Source organism: Taurulus bubalis, assembly GCF_910589615.1.
Source record: "Taurulus bubalis genome assembly, chromosome: 2".
Taxonomy (NCBI): domain Eukaryota; kingdom Metazoa; phylum Chordata; class Actinopteri; order Perciformes; family Cottidae; genus Taurulus; species Taurulus bubalis.
Genome location: NC_136590.1, coordinates 28149922 through 28169145, shown reverse-complemented (window position 1 = coordinate 28169145; position 19224 = coordinate 28149922). Strand labels below are relative to the sequence as shown.

General features: G+C 43.2%; 1 protein-coding gene across 2 annotated transcripts in view; it reads right to left on the bottom strand.

Annotated features, from left to right (window-relative positions):
- Positions 1–15043, bottom strand: part of zbtb16a (zinc finger and BTB domain containing 16a) — a gene marked incomplete at both ends in the record, with an annotated part of 132150 nt that extends 117107 nt beyond the window's left edge. For both annotated transcript variants that reach the window (XM_079237629.1, XM_079237630.1), the window contains one exon: positions 13794–15043. In XM_079237629.1, the coding sequence (XP_079093755.1) occupies positions 13794–15043 (1250 nt within the window). The remainder of the gene's footprint in view (positions 1–13793) is intronic.
- Positions 15044–19224: the final 4181 nt, after the last annotated feature.

Here is a 19224-nt window from a genome sequence, read left to right as displayed (position 1 = left end):
TTCTACTGTTCCCTGCGAAGACAATGTCAGCCCAAGCATCCAAGTTGACAAACTGAAGCGAGGTTCATATTAGCAGCTCGATACTGGCATTTGGATTATTTATTGTTTAATTAATAACAGCCTTGTTAATGGAGCAGTTAACGAGGCTCCCCCCTGACCACAAGTACATAAAGACAGTCTGGAAGACGCAACAGGACTTATTTGGACTCTTTGCTTGATTTCATTGTGAAGTAACAATTACATTAATTTCAGGATGGGTTTCAAAAACTGTCAAAGAGGATGAGATTCTGGAGATTATACGTTTATTGAAATATCATTTTATGTTAGAAAACTACCATTTTAAGAAAGTAGAAGACCCCCAAAGCACACATTAATTCATAGTGAAGGTATTGATTTGCCTGACAAAGTTATTCGTCATAACTTTGGCACACTAGGACGACACCTTTTACATACAATAGAGGCCATCACCATTGTGCAAATGAACTTCCCCATCCGCATCAGAACGCAACTTGCTATTGATTATTTCCAGTATGTATTTATCTGTTGATAATTGTTTGAGTGATTAATCATTTATTGTATAAATTGCCATAAAGACAGGCCATAAACATTTTCATATGTCTTGCTTTTTCCTGAAAAATCAAAAAAAAATATATAAAATTTACGACAACATAAAACAAAGAAAAGCAGCAAACTGTCACATGTGGAACCGTAGAGGATTTGGCATTTTCCTCGATAGAAAAAGGTTAATTGATTATCAAATATTCTCTTAACTGACTAAGCAACTCGTCAACTACGCTAAATGACTATGACAAACATACTTGTTCATTTACTTCTCGTCTCCTTTTCCACCAGGACGATGTTTAAATTTAACTCCGATGTCAGTGTACTATACATCGAACAGAACGCTGGTACAAGCCTACATTGTACCTCGACACCCACATGCAGCCCACATCTCTCCTGAGCGTTTGATCTCCTCCATAATATGTCGAGGGTATTTAGGAGACAGAAAGCGAGACACAAGCAGAGTAAATGTAATGCCGGAAAGCCCTTTTTTTCAGGCTACAGCTGTGCTCCCATACGGTTTTACCTTTTGAATGTTATTTTTCTCTTTCGAGGTGAAAAATGTCAAAGGGACTTTGTCCACCAACTGAGTTTTTAATGCGAGCCACCACAAGGGCTGTTACGGATGGATTAATGAGGACAGTAGCGTTTGAGTAATACCTGCTGCAGCGCTCTGGTGTGTTTGAAACGTAGCTTTACGGGGCCAAAAGAATATTACCCAACCGCCTTTTATAGGATTTATTAGAATAAATTACTTCTTAGTCCACAATAAATAGACGATGAATGGATGGAAGCTTAAACAGCAAAACAATAAAAATTGCAGTCTAGTTATGTGGGTTCTTTTTTTTTTACCAGGATGAAAGACAATTATTTACTTCTTTTAAAGCTAAATTTCAAGTCAATGTTCCTATCCAATACTATTCTATGTATATACTGTGTGTGTGTTTTGCAGAAGCATTTAATTTTTTCATTCTTTATTTTTTTTTGTGCTACACTGGGAAATAGGAGTTGTAGTTTAATAGTTTATTTCTAATCAAATGTTCAGTGAAAATTCTGGAAAACGGGATGAATATATGAGTAATGACTAATTTTAAATATCACATATTCTGTTGTGTGGCCTTGAAATACAATAGCAATACATTGTATTTCCCAAGCTGTAATATAATGTACCTCAATATCGAAAATGATGTTCCACCGGAGACTGCATCTCTGAACAAAAACTTAAGAAAGAGATCAAGATGATTCTTTCCTGCTCTTTTTTCATTTGAGGAGACAAACCGTTGCTTCTCTCTTTGTCTCCTGATTGGTCAATGGTGGTCGGCTCCTGGCAATTTCAAACCCTTGACTGCTGCGGTTTGGCAGAAGCGCTGACCACTAGAGTTTGACAGGAGCCTTTGTGCTCTCCCAGGACAATAGGGGTGAGGGGTGGAGGGTCAAACAAAACTGCCGCAACACCGCTTCATCTGTAAAGTTCTCGCCTGCTGACCTTTAACCCCTCCCGTCATTGTCAGAGTAAAAATAATAAAATTGGTTCCGGCAAATGAATGCCTGAGAGAACGCTGTCCTTATTGTACGTCTCTGCTGGCTTTCTTTCCTCTGTCCTCCCAACATGGAAGGTTGACAGATGATTATGGCAAGATTATGCTGGAGTCTTCTAACAGATGGTACTGGTTCTGTCCCTTGGCAACTTCTTGTTTCTTAATTAAAAGGCAACACACAGGAATTGGGTTGGTAATGGATCGTGTGGGATTAAGCTTAATAAATGTATTTGACGGCAACCGTTTCGGTGTAGAGGGGAAAGAGTGTTTATATACCCTAGCCTGATCGGAGACCATTTGGGTTTTGTACTACTACAGATTATTGTATGTCATGTGAGAACGATGACGACCGTATTAACTAATTTTGAAGCATTGGGTTATAGCAAGTAGCTGTGAACCCTTTTACTACTTTAAGTGTGTACGTTTCTTTTGCTCCAATAGTGGATTGAGTTCTGTGCTTTTCTTATGTAGGTCAGAGTCACTTCAGGACAATTGAAGGCAGCATGCAGTCATCTGGGATGGTGTAGAAGTTTCACTTTCCTGACCGACACCCTGACAAAAGAGCACCTATTGAGTCCTCCTGCCATCGCTCTTTGTGTTGGTATAGGTGCAGCAGGTTGTCGACATTAATTAAGCCCGTTTCCCCCACCCCCCAGTTATTTTTCATTTCTAATTCGTCAGACTTGAAAGACTGCAGTTTTCCATTTGCAAGAGTTAGTGTTTGGTAAAAAATATATTGTGAGTCAATTTTGACAATTTTCCCCAGCATATTCAATCAGCCGAAAAGTTATAGCCGGTTATAGTGCAGATACTTGAGCTGCGTTTTGCTACAAGTATTAAAATGGCATCAATATGTTTTCAACATTTTTAAGAAAGTACGCAGACTATATTTACAAAATGGGGTCAGTTTTTTGTTTTTTTTTCACAATCCTTTAAGCCCTCAGTACATATTCTTAAGTCACATCACATAAAAGGTCTCTGTGGATGTCATCACTGCTGGCTTTACTCTCTGAAGCCCACCCCCCCTCCTCCTACCTTTTCTTTTCCCCCAATGAAGCAGCAACACCCCCCCCAACGCCCAGACAAAAGTCAGGTCTGTAACCCCTGTGGAACCACCCCCGTGCTCTTTGACCTATAGTGGAGGCCTGGCTGAGCACAAACAGTGGTCGTCCCCTGAAGCCCTCCCACCACCTCCACCTCCACCATAGGCTCCTGTTTCACTCAGGCAATGAAAGGGCCTACTGTAAATAACGGGGGCCTGGCTGACCCCGGCGTTTATCTGGGCCTGAGACCCCTGCATCCATCCTACTGTAACAGAGCCCACAGCTCACAATAGACTCTCTCATGGGTGTTAGACTATGGGTTCTCTCCCCTCTGTGCCCACTCAGAATGGGGATTAGAAAAAAATAAAAAAAGAAGGGCCCCTGTCAGGTCCTCCGAGGGGGTCAACCCCCTCCAAACCAGCATCGCAACAGACACTTTAGCCTTTGTCCCTGTGTGAGACTTGGGAGCAGGGAAGGATAGAGGGAATGTGGAGGTGGGGCTAAAGCCTGAGACCAATCACTCTGACAAAATGCTGGATCAAACTTGCAGCTCCCAACACCATCAAAGCTCACTCTGTGCTGAAGCTACTAAGACGTTTCCACTCTAATTCAACTGTGAGCTTTTTCTCTCGATCGAACTGCATCATTTGGGGATTACAATTGATTTTCTAAAATATCTGCGAACGTTGTATATTTAGGATGTGGTGGGCCTACACAATTAATTAATTAATTAATAGATATACTATAGGGTTACGTATAATAATCCATTTGTCCTCCAAGTCCCTTAGGTGGGCTGACGTTGGGCTCCTGACTGTCCCGGGATTTAAACTTTAGCTCAGCGATGACCGCACCTTTACTGTTGCAGCTCCCAAAACTGTGCATCCCTTTCCAGATCTGATCCCTCCCTTTACAAGTCCAGGCTCAAACACAATTTGAAAGATTGCTGCCTGTGTGTTATTTATTTGTGTCCACGAGCTGTGAACATTAATGTTTATGTTGGTGTTTTTAGCTACCTGCTCTGATCTGTATAGGACTTTGGTCAACAGGATTCTTTTTAAATGTGTTTTATGATCAAATCTGATGGATTGATTAGTCAAACAATGAAAAACAAATACCAGTTTTGATAATAATTCAAATAATTTGTCAAGTGAAAATTGATTGTTGCATTTAAAAATATCCTCAATGGAAATAAAAATGATTTGTAGTTGTAGCTTTGGTTTTATTTGAGGGACTCTTGGTGGCTTTGAGTAATATTGAGAAGAAGAAGAAAAAAAAAGTCAAGTTAGGTGATGGTGTTGAAATGTCTTCACCGCCTGAGAGAAAGAGAGGGAAGGAGGGAGAGAGACCCAGAGAGATAGAGAAGAAGGTTTCAGGTCAGAGGCTAAGTGAAATATATCCCCACTCTGAGGCATGCAAGAGAGAGGATGCAGGAAGCTGAGGGCCAGAGATAACGACACAGACGTGGGCGATAAGCACCCAAACACCTGTTAGGGAAGCTCCAGCTCCTCGCCTCAGACCAACGCTCACAGGAGGCAATAAAACACAAGCAGGGACGGGAAAGGATAATAAAAAAAGTATAAGGACAAAACCATCAGAGAGAGTACTGCCGCTGTAATCTGCTTTTCTTTTCCGAAAAGTGAGAGCAGAGAGTTTTAAAACTGCAGAGGATGTCTGGGTGTCTCTGCTCGTATGACCAGGGATAAAACCCCTTCCTGTTTTACACCATGCTTAATGGCATATGGTGGGAGCCTACAGCATCATTTGTAAGGTCACCGGCTAGACAGGAGTGGCAGAAATGATGCTGTTTGAGTCATGACATGTCAGAGCCACCCGCTTCAGTGATCAGTCCAGGAAATGGAAAAGGCTTTTTTTTCTTCTTCTTTTACTATCCCACTCTCGCCTTTCGGGGCCCAGGGACAAACAGACAAACACAAAACAATCTGGAAGCGGTCAAGAGAGACCTTGGAGACGGCTGACAGTCGGGCAGTAAACAAGAAAGAGAGGATTCATGATGTGTCAGAAGAGAAATTCATGGGCTGATTATGGCAGGAAGACTGGCTGACCAATCAAATTGTGTTCACCGTCGAATCCTCAGTGACCATCTGAAAATTATGATGTCAATTAGGGGGGACACTGATATCGTCTTAATGACATCTTCCAGTCAATGTGACGAGTCTGATGTCACGGTTAATACCTTTACAAATATGATATTGTCTTTTTAGCACTATACAAAACATTGTATGTGTCAAAAGTGACATTCATGGGAATAATATTGTTTGTAAATAAACATGATTTATTTTATGGCTGATTTGAATGTTAAAATCGTAATAAATGAAAAAGTAATACAATTAAAGCTATAGTAAAACCAATAAAATAAAATGTGATATTTTGTCACATTTCAATTTCAGTTTACTGAAAACTTAATATATCTATATTTATCATGAACAAAAAGCACTGTCTGTTTTTGTAGGGTACGATGGGAAAATTGTGTTTTTGATTTTGTGCGAGACACTGGCCATGTGAGTACAATGGATGAACAATATGGACAATGGAGATTAGTTATGAGAGCATTGGTCAATACTGCATTGTCTCCGAAAAACCCGTAAATTTAATTAGCTGCGATTTTACATGTTGGAATAACAATCAAAATATCCGTCTCCATTTCAGAATGAGCCTTTGCGTCAGTTAAATATAAGAAACACTTCAAAACTGGCAAAGAAGCGCTTCATAAACACATAAATACTCCGGCACAATTTTGTAAATACACACCTCAGATGATTTATGTATTTCTTCTCCGACTCACACTCTGTTTTCAGACAGACATTGTTGCTCTTCAGGCAGACAAATCTCCCTTCAATTGAATTCAACCCCCACCTCGCATGCAGCCTGAGAGAGGGGGGCCAGCCTATCCATCATCAGCTCTCTCCCTCTGGTAATCTCTCTGGGCGTCTTCGGTCAGCAGATACATAAATCAATTATGGTTTTAAGCTTTATGCCATGATTTACCCAACTGATCCCTCCTGGATTACAGCGGAGCTTAAAACGTGTCGGCCGGCGCTAAAGCTCCAAGTCGCCTTGACATTCATTGCACTCCTGCCACGTTGCTCGCCAGGAAGCATGTCAGATGCCACAAGTAAAAGGTCTGACAGCATTTTGAATCTTCTGACAGGCAGATAGGCTGCTTCGCGATAGCGAAATAAGGTTCTTGTTTGGTAATGGAGTTTGGATTTATTTGTATCCTAACCCATGAAACACATGTGTCAATAGTTCAGGGTGGGAAGTGACATCAAGTGGTATTGAGGGGTGACAATCAATAACAATTGTGAAAATAGAATGAATACATTTATAATAAACTAATTAATTACAAATAAGGTGCTATTGGCCAGTAAAATAACATGCTAGTTGCATGAAATAAGACGCCATGCAATGTCTCCAATTATTCTTGACCATTTCCTTCGAAAAATTATTCAGATAATTGTGATGTTTTTAAATAATTACATGTTATAACGTAGAGTGAGAAAGGTTATGATATTTTGAATAAATGTGTCAACGTGTCCTTATGGCTATTAACTTGTGTTGATATATACGCTATGAAAACATAAAACAAGTTGGTATCTACTCCATATAAAGCTGATAAACCAACTTTTGAGCAGATTCATTCATTTTTGGCAATTAACAATTCCTGTTGTGTTAAGTTTGAATCAAGTAGGCTTAGTTAGTTTGCATGAGAGTTTTCATCATAGTTTACACTTTAAAGTACCCATTCATGCAATATCTTTTCCACTGTAATTTCACTAAATGAATGGTTGTCCAAATTGCTCGTGAATACTCGTCATACCAGGTTGACTTCTTTTGAGCAATTCAACAGCAGCATAATAACCCCCTCTACGTGTGCATTACCAGTAACATGAATTATTGGAGGCTACGATGGGGGGCTTCATTTTAAATTTCCATGAATCCATTGTTGAGATCCTCCCAGCTAACACAACCCAGCATTCACCTGTTGAGCAATCATGTTTCCTTGGGCCCCGAAGAGGTGGATTAAAAGCTCACATGGTGCTCTTCTCTGGCCTCAGTTTCCTACCTGAGAGCTCCTTTGTGACAGGTGACGATGGAGAGAATGAGGGGAAATTTTTATGACCAGCTTCTTAGCGTGCTGGTATCACTCCATTGGGGCCCCTTGCCAATCTCTGGCAAACCATTCAAGTGGCAACAAAGAGGCTAATTAGAAGCTCTCTCGCTGGAAGCCCGCGGAGGGCTCTGGTTTGATACTTCCCAGGGAGGCTAGGGGGCCTCTGAGGTGGCGGTGGCAGCTTTTTCACACACAAACGCACAGACACACACACACAGGACATTTGTGAGCACACTTGGGTTGGCCCTTTGGCTCTAGCACATTTGCTCATTGTGGCCGTCCTCCTTACGGTCTGCCAGAGCAATAGAATCAGAGAGGGGGAACCGACACATCTTTCATGTGGCGGGGACCCAGAGAGGGGATGCTAATGGGATATCGATGGGATTAGAACCCAGAGCGTTCAGGTCCAGGAGAACAGAGGCAGAGCTCTATGAACTAGAACTAAAACCCACTCAGCTTTAAGGCCAGATCATTCTAATTCTATTGACTTTTTCTTTTTTAATGGGAAAGTTGACAATGATGCATGCACCTTAATACAGTAAGAAAGTCTGCCAAGAAAAGAAGGTCTGAAAGTCGAATAAAAGGTTCCCAGGATATAAAAAAAAAGAACGCAGTTAAATCATTCTCCCTGCTGAAATTCACTGTGTGTGGATTTACAGAGAAACAGTGGCACAACCTCTTCCCCTGCCAACACTCACAGCAGCTACTGGCAGTAGAGATAGACATCAGGAAGTTAAGGCCGATAACACATTTGCATGACACCTGATAACTGGCTGTAATTAGTACTCCCCTTGAGCCCCCCCAACACAGCCCCTCACATCATGACAAAAAAATAAAAACATCCACTCACATTGACACACACACACACTTCCAGTACAGTATGTTATCCTTATCCCTCCCTACAGACCCCAAAGCCCCCACAGGGACAAAAGATAGGGGCCTCAGTGTGTTCGTTTCATAGCAGCGCCTGCCAGACCGCATCAGCAAAGGCCACGTCTGCCGAGCGCCGTTAGCCACACAGAGGCAGCTGGTCGCACCAAGTCAAGCTGCTAACTTTACAAAGCACCAGCACCTCCCTCCACCCTTATCTCAGGGAGGGAGGTGATCTAATCAGGAGGCTGATTAGATCGCCTCCCTCCATTGCCGTAGCCACTATCTAGATATTACACTGCCCCCTCCCCTTTTTTATTGGTGGTGTCCTTTTTTTCCTTCACCAACCACCCCATTCCAAAAAAAAAAAGCACCTCAATTCCTTCTATAAAAGCAGCTCTACCAGATTTAAGACGATGACTCGCCACTTGACGACAACAATAAAAGGCTTGATCTGTACGTCGGTTTGCGCGCGCATGTGTGTGTGTCGTCCATTCCACTTGATGTAGCCCCCCGTGTTAAGTCTTTAATCGATGCATCTCCCTATCCTGACAGTGAGGACAGAGCCCAGATCTGAGATCAGAGCGATGGTGGTGTAAATCTTTACGGTTCAACCAGAGCCTTTTAAAGCCTGTCTATAATTGGGCCTCAGCCAGCAGCTGCCTCAGCCATCACCGTGGGCCCGGTCAAAGCGCCAGTTCCTCAGGGGCATGAACAAAACACGGCGCCTCCAATAAGGGCAAAAAAAAAGCACCTGTGTGAAGATAAAAAGGGAGACGATGTGGCAGCCGGGCTTGAATAAGCCCTCCGCTGTTGTCTGCGGTTGAGGTATTTCTTGGAGAAGCGTTTTCGTTGAGTGAGGCTTTTTGTGCTGTTGGATTGTTACACCAACATGTACTGTACCTCTAAGCGCAAGCTGGGGAGACTTAGCTCACTGAGTGATTTCAAATAGAGGGTAATCCACTGCCATGTAATGGATGCTCTGTTGATGGGATTCTTTCAGGAAGCTGGAAAATGCTTCCACAGTTTTAGAGGTTAGGATCATAAGCTTGAAACTGCTTTAGTTTTAGTTATTTAAAAGATCAAAGGTGAGGTCCTGTAGTCAGCGAGCAGGACTGAGACATTGGGTGCATTTGTAAATGGTCACTCCGAGGGAACTTGGGCATAAACTGGACCGTTCGTGAATTGGGTGCGCTGTTGGAATGAACCGGTCCACCCATTTTCTGTTAATTCATATGGAAATAAAAATTCTCCGTCTCACTTTAGTGTAGGGCCTCAGACCCCCGGAAATCTGATTCAGTCAACTAATCCTAATCAAATGGAGCCACGGAACCAAACGTTTGGGCAAAGAGGGTGGAGGAGGAAGTGGAAACCAGCATAGCTGACTGTGAAAGACACCTGTCAATCAATACAACTTCTTTTTTAACTTTACTATTACCGGAGTGGAGAGATGAAAATTGTTGAAATGTTCTCTTTATGAAACTCGGAGCATCAATATGCTAGTAAACTACTAGTGGCTACGTTAGTATAAAGTGGAGTAGTTTCTATCTGAGCAGAGGAAGAAGTTGCTCTCCCTCTGTGTTCAATAAAAAAATGTTCAATCTGGGTGTAGAATTTAGCACCTTTAATCAAATGAAACCTTGTGCAAATACAGATAATTTTAAGCCAGCATCTACCAACCATTTGTTGCATTTTGTCTTCAGCCACTTGCACAACCAGCGGTCAACAGGGTGGCCATTTGAACCCAACTACCCAGTTGCTCATGGCGTGAATGTATAAGAAGAAAGCAGTGGTTAATGGTTGATAGTGGCCAAAGCACACAAGTGTCAGTGTGCTTGTAAACCTTACACTGGCCTCACCTCAACATGCAGGCTATATGTGTGTGTGTGTGTGTGTGCATACATCGTTATCACCTGCAATAAACGCTATGGGCTGCTATCTGGGCTCAATCTGCTCTTGGTTTACTGAGGAGGAGTGCCAAGGGTTATCTGTCCCACTCTGATATGCACAGATAAGGGCCTTAGGCCCACTGTTTAAACACCTGGGGCCCAGGGTATTAGAGCGCCCTCTGTACCCCCTTTGCCACAAAAGAAGAGGAAATGGAAGAGTGAGCGCTGACTGCTGCTGCTGCTGAGGGTAATGTGTGTAAAAAGTAATGACGCAAGTGTGTGCGCGTGCGGAGGTTAAGGCAGGGGTGATTATTTCTACCACGCCCACTTCGTACCCCAATGCTTTCCAATTTTTCAATACAAAGAATAACTAGGAAAACAGAGGAGAAAAAAATGGGGGACTCATTGACCGGCTGTATTATGAAAAGGCAGAGTTAAAGCATTGATGGTTATCAGTAATGTTTAACGGCTATATGCTGGCAAAGTGCTCGTTTCAAATAGGCTCTTTTTTCACTTATGTGATGTACATTACAGCGAGGGTCAGTCATTTGCATGAGAATGGACGATTAAGTGAAAGAGATAAACCCAAGGCTAGTTCCCATGAATTGGATGCTGTGTTTGGAATACCAAGCAGTGGAGGGTTCTTTCTTCTTTCCCCCACCACGGCAGAATTAGCCACTTGCATCATGCATTTATTTTCCCAATAATCACTCAGGCCCTTCCTGTGTTGATTATTTTCTCAGTGCAAGGGTTACTAAAATATTGCTGTAATCCTGTCTCCCCGAAGCAGCAACAACAGTCACCATGGGCTCTCTTTAAAGAATGCATATACAGCTTGACATCTCAATTTAAAAAGACAAAGTTCTCAAAGATATACACAAGCAGCTTAAAAACAACTTGACCTAGATAAAATGGTTCATAATTAGCAAAATGCTGATTTCATTGTGGAGCTCAAAGAATAAAATACTCAAATCAAACAAGTCGTTAACATTGTACGAAGAACGATATGAAACCCTGCCTCTTGGGGTTGTGCAATATGACGATATTGTATTGTGAATGATTACAATGTCTCCATGATCTGCCTTTACAGAGAGATAGTTGGTATCGAGCTACATTGCACATTATATTAGTTGCAGATCTATGGCTGCATACAACAGGCCAGCGCTGCTACTAATGTATATAAATGATTGCAATGCGGTAGATCTACTTAATGCCGATGTGAAGAGTGGTTCATGTGGGTTTCAAAAGGTAATTGATAAATATTTGGAAAAGTAACTGATACGCATTAACAGAAACTTTAAAGTGTTAAATTTGAGAATGGAAATTGTTTTTCTGTAATCTTGCATCTTTAAATAGGGAAAATTATTTGGTTGTAATGTTCAGTAACTTGCAAAATGGTCTTAAAAAACAACTGAAAAAGAACTAATAAATTCGTTGATTGTGATCCTGCCTGAAAAGAAAAATTATGATATGATATTATTGCCGTATCGCCCACCTCTTGCATCTCCTGTGTGTCCTCACACACCACTTGTGGAGCCAATATACAATGTATTCAGTCTGGGTGGGGTGTTTTTTTAATGATACAATCCAGGGCAGAAAAGAATGAAAGTGAGCAGAGACTAAATTTATACAGGAAGTGGGCACTTTCTGTTGCATTCATTTTAACATAGACATGCACACACAGACACCTCACACAACGACCTGTGCCACATCTGGAAATAATTACCCTTGTGTTTGACTTGACCTGCCTGCACCAAGTCAACTCTGCCAACTTTTTTTATGAGTTTGTTGCAGAGGTAGCAGTGACCCTGACACAGTGGCTGTGGGGAAATGATGTGTAATTAGTCAGAGGGAACACGACTCCGCTCGTATGAAATAAAACATCTTGCATTCACATCAAAAGAAAATTGGGCAGCTTGACAGGCTGTATACAGAAAAAGAAAGAAAAATGAAGAAAAAAAAAGACTTTATATGCTATCAAATGACCCACATTGGAACTTGTGAGGACAAGAGGAGCGTCTGAATTATCAAGCATCTCAGGGTAGCACAGCAGACCTTTCATGTGCGGACAGCAAAGCAGACAGCGGATGATGCAATGTTTGATTTCTACACTTCAGGAGGCTGTCAGGACAGCACGTACAATATTAAACAGTGTCGTGTCGGTGTATCAACCCGTCTAAATTAATCCATTAGTATGCTATGGGGAGAGGCGGGAAGATCAATGCATGAAACGGTTTGGAAATCTCCTTTGATACAAGATTTCCCGGCTTGAGCGAATTGAGCGAATTGATGAAATTCCTCTTGAAACACTGGCAACCGTTTCACACGTCAGACTTTTCTCAAGACAGAGACTAATGTGGTCTGTCCTTTAACGCAGTGAGACTACAATACTGCATCTCGCACAGAAGCTACAGTGCTTGGTAAAGCTTTTGTTAAAGCCTGTTCAGAAGAACTGATCACAAGCGTCACAAAACATTCTTTTAAAAAAAAGAGGAATAGTATCAGTCTATGCAGAAATTTCCCTCTCATTCACTGATTAATAGGCTCTTTTCATGAAGACCACGTGGATTTACACACTTTCAGAAGTAACAGCCTACACCCAAAAAAATAAATAATAATAATTATCTGACTCCACCACACGTTCGAAATGGAATTTTAAAAAAAACACAGCACAACCGTTGGTGTATGGTTGCAAACAAGGACATTTCTCTTTGGGGTAAAAGCCATTCTGTAATACTCAGTATTTTCTGCAGACAACATTGAGACGCTTGGACTGAATCAGCTTTTAGCCGTGCATACCAAGATAACGGCTCAAGTATGAGGGGACAGAGGTTGGGAGTCAAATCCTCAGGTGAACTTTAACCACTGTGCATTCCTAATGATTGAAAACAAAAACACACAGGGTGAGAAGGTGGTCTTCATGTAACAAAAAGACCACCAGTCACAAAAACACACAAGAAGTGAGGTGCGTATACTCTGACTTGGCAGACACATCTTTTGACAGATGCAGAAATGCATACAATGATATAATATATACAATGAAAAGAAATGCAGTTTTGAGTTACAGGAAGAGTATTTTAAGTGCAGTTTCCAGGCCTTGATGTATTCATAGACATTGACAGAAAAAGTGCAGCACTGATTTTCTGCCACTCCCTTGTCCTAGAACTACCTCCTTGTCCACGAGCCCGGGTTCAGCACTCATTTCCTGAGCTGACTGTCTGCTTTAATGATCAAGCTAATAAGGGCCCCCCTTGTGCAGACATGGGAAAGGGGAGGTTAGTCGGGTCCAGATAGCTGCCGCCCACATCTTGTAAGGCGTGACTAATGGTCTTGGACCATATAACGACAGCAGTCACCTGGGCAGTTATTGAAGCAGTGGATCTCTGGGCCTGAGCCACAGAGTCCTAACGTTTGTGTCCATAAAGGGATGTCACCAACTCATATTTTATACGAGTGTGGATGGGTTACTGGTTTTGTTACTCGTCATAATTCTTGACAGTTTTTTTCTTCTTTTTTTCCTTATTCCCTAAAAACTTCCCAAGTCAAAAACAGGTGACTAAACAGGGCAGTGTGCCTTCTAATTTAGTCCCGGTTACACAAAGCAATCATGTTGATTGACTTTCTGCTGGGTATAATGCAAACTACCAAAGCAATCTTGTATAGCAGCATGTGATTCGTTTAAAAAAAAAAAAAAAAGGCACCCTACATTTAAAGACCAAAACAACTAGCAAGCAGCGACTCAAAAGAAAACTTGGCTTACCTGTGCTGCTCCACAGCTTCGTTATCTGGTAGTTCTGCACCGCAAACATTGCAGCGTTCGTGCTGGTTCCTCCCATCTGGTTTCATGCCCACAGCCAGCTCCCCGAGCTTGCTGAAGAATTCCCTCTGGATGAAGCTCTGAGGCAGGAGTCCCCCGTAGGCACTGAAGTCCATAGACATTGCCAGGGCTGGGGACATAGGGAGGGCGGAGGCCATGGATGCCGCCATGGATGCCGGCATGGACATGAAGGCATCTGCCTTAAGATTGGCAGGTAGGCTGTACAGCGAGGCAAGATGTTTCTCGGTCATCCCAGCCATTGCTTCCAGCCCCATCTGGCTGACATCAACTTGAGGGTCGCCCATGACATCATCGCGGACATAATGCAGCTCGCGGGCACTGGTGATTACGCTGCTCCTGGTAGGTGTTCCCGGACCGTCTCTGTTCCTGTCCTCCCCACTTCGTTCTCCATTGCTGGAGGCACTGGACTCCATGTTCGGAGGGCTGTCGTGGCCGTTGCCACCCATGTCCACTTGCATCATTTCAGTCTTGATCTCAGTCATTAAAGGGTGGGAGTTGCCGTGATGAACTTGCTCGCCCCCAAAACCCTGCTGGAGCAGAGACTGACCGATACTCATCAGGCTGTCCACAGCAGCTTTGGTGGGACTCAGGGTAGAGACACCGAAGGAGGTGGAGACCGAGGGACTCTGATCTACCATACCAGTCAGGATGGCGACTTGCTGGGCACCTGACAGATAGGGACTCTGCATGGAATGCTTTTTGGAGTTCTTGGCTCCATTGTGGCCTTTGCGCTCATCATCCTCCTCTGTGCTCCCATCATTAAGGTTGACCTCCGTGTCATTGTCATCTGAAGACTGGATGGTTTCCAGGATCTTGAGGCATTGCTCTTCCAGGTATTCAATCTCCAGGATTTCTGCTGCATACAGAAGATCATCCAAGTCCTCCACCTTGGCCTGGAGAGTTGCAGTGTAAGCGTACTCCAGAATCTGCTGAAAAGTCTTTGGTGAAAGAAAGTCCAGGGTGTAATGCTGACTGCTGCGATGGAAGAGGATCTCAAACATTTTGCTTGTGCAGGCCAGCACAGTCCGGTGAGCGTGGAACTCCTGAGTGTCTACCATGATGACCACGTCGCACAGAGTCCCGGCCAGACGCATCTGGTTGGCCTTCTGTAGCAGGGCAGTGGGGTGGTTGGGGTTCTGGAGCTGTATCATACCCATTTTAGACAAATCCATTATGGCGATGCAATCCACGAGGCCGACTCATGAGGCTCGCCTTCCCCGTTCAGCAATGTTTTTAGCTATCTTTGTAAACAAGATGAAACCTGGATGGAGAAACAGAACGAAGTAGAAAAATCAGTTCTTGTCAATTTTGAAGCAACAGCAAAAATGTTATGCAGAACAAACTCACACATATTTATGCTTTCAAATGAAACAAATGCATTACAATTTTATTTTCTCCAAAATATTGAATGAATTAATGTTCTTTTTCTAATGAAATGCAATAAAAATGCATGATCACACAATTGCCATACCAAAAAAGTATGCAAGGCCGATTCAGTAATTACATTTTGGAAAGAAAGGTTATAATTTAGCCAATCTATGCAGTTCATGTATTCTGCTATTTATTTTGTCAGTGAGAAGTCAGTGGAGTTTCAAATTGCAAACATCCTGCGGGGATGGTAAACACTCTGTGCCGTCAAAATCAGCGCAGAGCTTTGACTGTAGATTTCTGAAGAGAGACAATTTGTGAGCCGTCCGACAGGCTCTCCCTGCATACCAATCAGTCCAACATATGTTATGTTAAAAAGAGGTCTTCATTTGGTTATCTGATGGGGGTGAACACAGTTAAACAAGTGTGAATTGTGTTTTGTTTTTTCCCCCACTGCTGCCTCTCTCACAAAGACCATCAGCGGCCTTTTTGAAATTAAATACAATCTTACTCAGTATTCCCATCACAGACAGGAGAAGAGAGCAGCGGCCAGAAATGGATGGAAAGGAAAGCAAAGCAGAACAAGGCGAAAGAAAACAACACTGCGGCACCAAACACCCTGATCTGCTCACACGTATACTCACTAATGTCGAGCATCCAAATTAACGAGTGCATTACTCTTGCATTCAAGTTAACGGGGCAACATGTTGCTTCAGCTCATATCTGCAGCACTCAGACCAACACTAAAATAACCAAAAGGGCTCAAAATAAATAGCCTCACCACTGAATACTTTCAATGAATGATTGTCTCAGTGACTCCTATGTTCACATGATCATTAAGACATGCACTGAAAGAATGCTCTCTTCATTGTGTGGATCTTGTGTGGCAATTAAATACAACAGTCTTGCCACTACATACGCGCTAAATGAAAGAATGAATGGCTTCCAGCTAAGTGTCTCTTTTGAAATGGATGGGCTCATTGACGTCCAATGATCTCCTCAGTTTGTTCAATGTATGACAAAATAATATGACATTTCCACAAAGTTGTGATCATTTTTTCCCTGGTAGATCAAAATGTTCATTTCAATGTTCAAAAGCTTCATTTTCAGAATCCTCACACAGTCAAGAGCTTAATTTTCTTTAAAAAAAAAGGGGAATAATAAGAAGTTCGTGAGCACTTATTTTCTTTCCTCCCTGCCTGAGAACCACACACACACACACACACACACACACACACACACACACACACACACACACACACACACACACACACACACACACACACACAGGAAATATCACCAGCCTCCAAGCTAGACGACTTTTCTTTTTCTCCCCCTCTTCCTTCTTTCAAATATCAGTAAAGGTCTAATTTCCAGACATGCAAGCTCACAGTCACAGAATCCTTAATTTAGAACATGCAAGAGGTAAATGAAGCGGGCAGCTATTGTTTGTGGTGAGGCTCGTGGAAAATGCATAATCTTGCTGGCTTTTTGGGGCAATGATAAAATCGATAGAGGAGGTAGGCACTGATGGAACCACAGGTTCTCGTCTCGCGGAGCTCAGCATCTCAGTCAGCAGAGGTCATGTTTAAAACCCGACATTATCTTTATTACAGGTATGCCAATAGCTCAGATTTATGGCCCCGTAAATGACCAATGCTTGTTGCGCTCTGTGGGGCTTCCAACCAAAGCCGTAGTGGCTTTAGCGGGACACGATGCAAAGTTGCTGTTCGGGGGACTTTATCGCGTCTGTCGGCTCTCTATTAATAAGAAAAAATAAAAAAGGACGGGGCTACGTGCGTCTAGACTGCGTTCATATTCACCAGCCGAGCCAGACAAATTATACAGCGCGTTATGCATAATGCAAAACACCACGTACTACATCAACTACATTAAGCCAGAAGGGGGGCTGACAATAACCACATTTGGGGAGACTTCACAGAAAAGGCAGCAGAATCAATCGGATCACGAGTCGTCTGCCACGGCGCGACCCAGCCACAATAAGAATAAACAGCGTTCAATATTCCAGACCACGAGCCGCACTGACAGACGCAAATGTGGAGAAGGCAAAACGCTACAGAGTCTCTGAGGACCTGGGGTAGGGTGATGGGGACAATCAGAGACATTGAGCATGCTAAAAAAGTACACCCGAGACAGACAGCTGCCAGAATATAACGCCAGCTCTCCTCAGACCAACGCACAGGTGGACTGTGGCACAATGACAGAAACACTCAAACGGCTCTTTGCAGTTGGCGAGAAGGAGGAACGATCTCGAGAGAAAGAGAGAGGAGAGAGAGATGCCTGAAGGGTGAAGAGGAAAAGGAGAGTGAAAGAGATCAGACTGTCTCGATAACAAATCAATTTGCCATTGCATCTGTTACCAGTTTCCCCCACCTCACACAGTGTGCCGCGCGTGCTCCTGCAAATCGATTATTGGTCACCAGTCAAACGTCTAGTTGCCCGTCAATCAATCGTGTAGCGTGACTTGTGCGGAGGCTGGATTTGGGTTTGTTTCGAGTAATAAAAAAAAAAAAACAGTGTCCCCAGTCCTGCTCGTGATGTCATCACGGCTAAATGAGCCACACCGGTGCGACTGGAGACACAAGGACGGGCAAGAGTGTCGCTCTAATAAATTTTAATTTCCATCAAAACGCGATTTCTCTCCAGTAAAGTCACATGGAGCGGGGCGTCATGTGTTGCCTGGCTCCCGGTGAAACAGCCAGACCTCACGTCCTCTAGCTGCGATCTCCAGCATACTAAACCAGACCGCTGGGGGGGGGGGGGGTGGGGGGGGAGGAGGTTACGTCAACCTTAACATCTCTACAATACACTACCGTGCGTTAATGCAAACTTTAACACCTTGCGGCGCAATCAGGAAAACACTTGTTTTCATCCAGCGCTCCGTTGCGCAGATCCAACTCGCGTGCCAAAGTGGCGTTTGCTGTATAACTTCAGCGGTGAGGTTGAACGGGGACAAGACAAAACGATCCCCCGGCGCTATAAAACGCATACAAATATCCACATGGTGAATGAAAGTACACAGAGAAAACAGTGGTAGACGCATGCAGAGTCGCGGGTTTGGCACTTGTCGCCGGGAAACATGCAGCCGCGTTTCGCCCGGATTGGTACTCACCTAAGTTGCACGTTTGGATTCCGTATAGTGAAGGGGGGAGTGGAGCTACAGCATAGTAAAGGCAGTTCGCAACACCCGCTCTCTCAACGCGCACTAACTCCTTTCTTCCCTCGCCTTAGCAAATCAACACGGCGCTGACGTCAACGCAGCCAGTCATCCAGACGAGCAGCAGGCAGGCGGGCAGCCGGCTCTGCGCTCCAGCCACACAAACGCTAAGGAAGTGAGACACCTAGGGGGCTGTCTCGTGTCAAACGGCCGCGTTACAGTATGGCAGTGGAAGGTGAGCGACACTGGCCTCCCTCCCAGCTGTTTTGGATGCGCATGCAGCCTACAGTTGGTCTCAAACTGCCTCCAGGGCCACACTTAATAGTTTGGCGGCCCTGTAGGAAAAGTCAATAAGTATACTCCTGAAGCCCCCTCGAAGCATTACATGGAACTGTACTTCGTCTGCGTTTGTGGCAGCAGAGGACAGCAAAGGTGAATGCAACGCAGACCAATCCATCCTCCGTGACAAGACAAGTCTTTAAAATAAATCAAAATATTATTCGTCATATATGTTGAATATTTAAAGAGACAGTTTTACTATTGTAAGCCCCAAACAAATGTGTAGAAAGATAATACCACTCCAAGTTATTGCATCTCAACAGGTTCAAATCTGCCATCTCAAGATGCTACAGGTGTTCACTATATTGTATTAAAGCTGAAGGAACAATACAGACTTTAATGAAATGAGTAATGGATTTGATTTTTATTTGATACAAAATAAAATGAAAATTTTGTAAGCTTTCAATATTCAAACTATTATTTGAATAAACAGTTCCTACAAATACAAATTGTTATTCAATTTGACAA